Source organism: Mus caroli, chromosome 8, assembly GCF_900094665.2.
Source record: "Mus caroli chromosome 8, CAROLI_EIJ_v1.1, whole genome shotgun sequence".
NCBI lineage: Eukaryota > Metazoa > Chordata > Mammalia > Rodentia > Muridae > Mus > Mus caroli.
Window position 1 is genome coordinate 100,714,968 of NC_034577.1, and position 4,253 is coordinate 100,719,220.

At 47.1% G+C, this 4,253-nt stretch overlaps 1 protein-coding gene across 1 annotated transcript in view; it reads left to right on the top strand.

Annotated features, from left to right (window-relative positions):
- Pkd1l3 (polycystin 1 like 3, transient receptor potential channel interacting) overlaps positions 1–4,253 on the top strand; it is a 33,002-nt gene that overhangs the window by 8,765 nt on the left and 19,984 nt on the right. Inside the window, exons 6-7 of the mRNA XM_021171125.1 lie at positions 4–320; positions 2,650–2,809. Of these exons, the coding sequence (XP_021026784.1) occupies positions 4–320; positions 2,650–2,809 (477 nt within the window). The remainder of the gene's footprint in view (positions 1–3; positions 321–2,649; positions 2,810–4,253) is intronic.

Consider the following 4,253-nt stretch of genomic DNA (forward strand, 5'->3'; position numbering starts at 1 on the left):
CCAGAAGCCCACCAAACATGACATCAGACACACCTGCATCCAGCAGCCCACCACAGGGGACATCAGACACACCTGCATCCAGCATCCCACCAAACATGACATCAGACACACCTGCATCCAGCAGCCCACCACAGGGGACATCAGACACACCTGCATCCAGCAGCCCACCATGGCCTGTTATAACAGAGGTCAGCAGGCCTGAATCCACAATACCTGCCAGAAGAGCTTTGGCAGACATCACTTCAAAGGCACAGGAAGACTCTCCCCTGGGAGTCATCTCTACCCATCCACAGATGTCATTTCAGAGTTCAACCAATCAGGTAAGTCTGGAAAGCAGAAGATGACTGGGTAGCTTCCCGACACTGGAAAAGCACTTACAGGTCTGGGGATGTGGCTGAGTGGTAAAACACTGGCCTAGTGTGTGCATGACCCCAGGTTCAGGCGTCAGTTTTGAAAAGCATAGTCACGAAAAGAGTACATGTGTCCTTCTATCACGACACCCCCAGGGTTATGATTTTAAAAAGAAGATGGCTACCCTCTTACCTCCCAGGAGGGCTGTACACTAAAAGCAAAATGAACTGAGTCCAAGACAATCTCTCCCAGTGGGTTGAGTGCCTACTGCAGTACTTGATGGCACATTTTGATTAGGACTCATCTATTCACCATTGGGTGGTGAAGGACGTCTGCTAGCCTGCCCCACTGTACCAGAGGTAAAGCCGCTGAGGCAAGGTGACTGGCAAGAATCCCATTCCCCGCTCCTACTGGAAAAAGTTCAAACCCTCTTCATATGCAACCTGGCACTTTCCCATTAAAACATCCTATTTGGGGCTGGAGAGATGGCTCAGCGGTTAAGAGCACTGACTGCTCTTCCAAAGGTCCTGAGTTCAAATCCCAGCAATCACATAGTGACTCACAACCATCTGTAATGGGATCCAATGCCCTCTTCTGGTGTGTCTGAGGACAGCTACAGTGTACTTACATATAATAATAAATAATTAATTTTAAAATGAAATAAAATAAAACACCCCATTTACTCTACTCCCATGGTGATGGAAGCTAAAGGTTCACACTTGTCCCACATTGTCCTCTACCAGGGAAGGACCAGCCTGCAGTACCTTAACCTAAAAATGGAGTTTGATTCACTTCCTTAAATAAAAAGATGCTAGAAATGTAGAGTGAATATCCAGAAGTGTTTAGAGGTAAAATTTTGGAGCTGTTTAGAGAATTCAGTGATGTCGCCCAACTCAAGATATGTGTGCAACAGTGAGAAAATAAGACACAAGCAAGTGATGTAGCAGACACCTTTATCCCAGTACTCAGCAGGCTGAGGCAGGAGGATTGTCAATTTAAGGCCAGCCTGGGCTACATAAATATTAAGATATGCCATATGATGTGGCCCAGGGTACGCTCTGGGTTCTGAAATACCAAATGAGGCATGTGTCTCCACAACTGCCTATAGCTAGGATAGCATCCAGAAAGCCCAGCTACTAGTGGGTCATGAGGTGGCAGCTACAGCTCACCCCCACATCATCATCTTATTTGCACCTCAGTGAAAGCCTCAATACAGTGGTTCTCAGTCTAGGGTCCTTCTGGAAGTGACCTCTCCCAGGAAGTGAGGAATAACCTAGTGAACCATTTAGCCCATGAGGATGGTGTGCTGAGGAGGTAGTCTAGCTTATGACACCTTGACACAAGCTAGAGTCATTGGAAAGGAGAGAACCTCAATTGAGAAGATTTCTCCATAAGACCCAGCTGTAAGGCATTTTCTTGATTAGTGATTGATGGGGGTGGGAGGGCCCAGCCCATTGTGGGTGGTGCCATCTCTGGGCTGGTGGCCCTGAGTTCTATAAGAAAGCAGAATGAGCGAGCCATGCTGAGGGATCCAGTAAGGGACAGCCTTTCATGACCTCTGCATCAGCTCCTGCCTCCAGGTTCCAGTCCTGTTTGAATTCCCAGTCCAGGCTTCCTTCAGTGACCGACTGTGATGTGGAAGTGCCAGCCTTTCCTCCTTGAATTGCTTTTTTGTCAGGGAAGAGTTTGACACCCCACCTCCTGCTACAAAGGTTTTTTTTTTTTCCCTTTTGAACATGAACTCTTTGCCCCATTGTTGAGTCTTGAACTCAGAACCTAGTGTTTCTAGGTAAGCTCTCTGCAAACTCATGCCTATAATCCTACCAACAACATCATCTGCTTTTATCCTATTCATTCCATAAAAGTCCTACTCATCTTCTCTCATGTATGAGGGAAGTGAGAAATCAGTTCCACCCACGAGCAAGGATTCTCCCTAAATTAACTGCGCTTTTGAAGCCTGTAGTTCATGAAACCTGGAAGATTATCCTTGGCCAGTGTTCATTAACATGGTATACCAAACTCCAAATGCATGAAAATAATTCTGTATAAATCATTCTGATAAAAATGTTATCTTTTAAGTTTTTGTTGCCTTCATGTGTTTGTGTGTCTGGGAGTGTGGGTGCGCCCACACCACATCACTCACGTCACTCACGTCAGAGAACAACTCTTAGGAACCAGTTCTGCCCTTCCATCCTGTGGGTTCCCGGGATCCAACTGGGGTCCTTCAGTCTTCACTGTAAGTGTCTTTACCTACAAAGCCAACTCTCCAGCCTGACAAAAATCTTTTCTTCCCAGCAGGCCATGGATGAGACAGCAGGGGAACTGGTCCCAACAATTCCTGATTTCCAAGTCCACAGAGAATTCCAGAAAGCTTGTGCCATCCTCCAGAGACTGAGAGACTTCCGGCCGACTTCTCCCACATCAGCTCAGGTAAACAGGGCGAGCGGAGCAGGGCAAGGTGTCACAGCAGCAGGAAGGGAAGGAACAACGTGGAGGTTGTGCCCCCTGCACCATGAGAGAACCTGATGGGAACAGAGCTGAGTTATTTTTAAGTCTGAAAGGAGTGTGTTGTCAACCAATGGTATTCTCAGAGTCACGGGTGTGATGGACAGTTTGCCGTAGATACAGCTGGATGGTCTTGGGACAGGCATCAGAATCAGAATGCTTCTGACCTTTCGGTTTTCTGCATCCATGTTTGATGACGTCACTTCCTCATACCTGGTCAGACTGAATCTTTTTTTTTTTTTTTTTTTGAGACAGGGTTTCTCTGAGTAATAGCCCTGGCTGTCCTGGGACTTGTTTTGTAGACCAGGCTGGCCTCAAACTCACAGAGATCCTCCTGTCTCTGCTTCCAGAGTGCTGGGATTGAAGCTACAGCCCACCATGCCTGGTTTACAGATGCTCTTAATAAGTATAACTCTGAAAGAAAATAACACTTCACAATAAAGATAATAGTAGCTACAGTAGGTGTCTAGAAACTATCCAATCAAACTTGCCTTGCGTCTCCTTCTGGGTAGTTAGGCAACTGATCCATTGGTTTGAGGCAGGGTCTCACTAATCATCCCGAGCTGGCTTTGAACTTACTTCACCTCCTGTCTCTGCCTCCTGGGCTCTGGGGTCACAGGCATGCACACTGTCTGTCTCTGACTTCTTAGCCTTTCTTTATTCCCTTTGGTTTTGCATGAGAACAGCCTACAGAAAGGAGAACTGATGTTTTCTCTTGTTCTTAGAACTTCTCCCCTTTCCAGGTGGAGACGGTACATGCTTTACTCCTAGCACTCGGGAGGCAGAGGCAGGTGGATCTCTATGAGTTCGAGGCCAGCCTGGTGTTCAGAGTGAGTTCCAGGACAGCCAGGACTACACAGAGAAACCCTGTCTCAAAAAACAAACAAACAAACAAACAAACAAAATCAATTTCTCCCTGGTTTCTGTATTCTGGGTGTTTTGAAGATTTTAATGCCACACCCATGCTTTCAGAACAAGCTCACCTGCTCAGCATCTGGCCTGGCATGGCTCTTTCCCCAATCATCCCTCTTCTAAGTTGTAGCACTCAACATCCAACACAATCCTCCCCCGTAGGTGGTACACAGTCATATATTTTCCCTTGCCTGCCCAATGGTGATGTCGCCTTTTATAAAATACATTTCAACTGTATAACAGATATTGAACTGTGGGGCTGGGGAAACAACTCAGTTGGTGAAGTGCCTGCGCACAAGCTTGAGCCCCCCCAGCACACATCTGCAGCATCCTTGTAAGAGCCAGGTGTGGCCCCGCCTGGCCGGAAACCTACGGATGGAGAGGTGGAGACAAGTGGAGCCTTAGAGTTTGCTGGACAACTAGGGTGACCTGTTGGTGAGCTCCAGGTTCGGTGAGAGGCTCTGTCTCCAAAAAAAAAAAAAAAA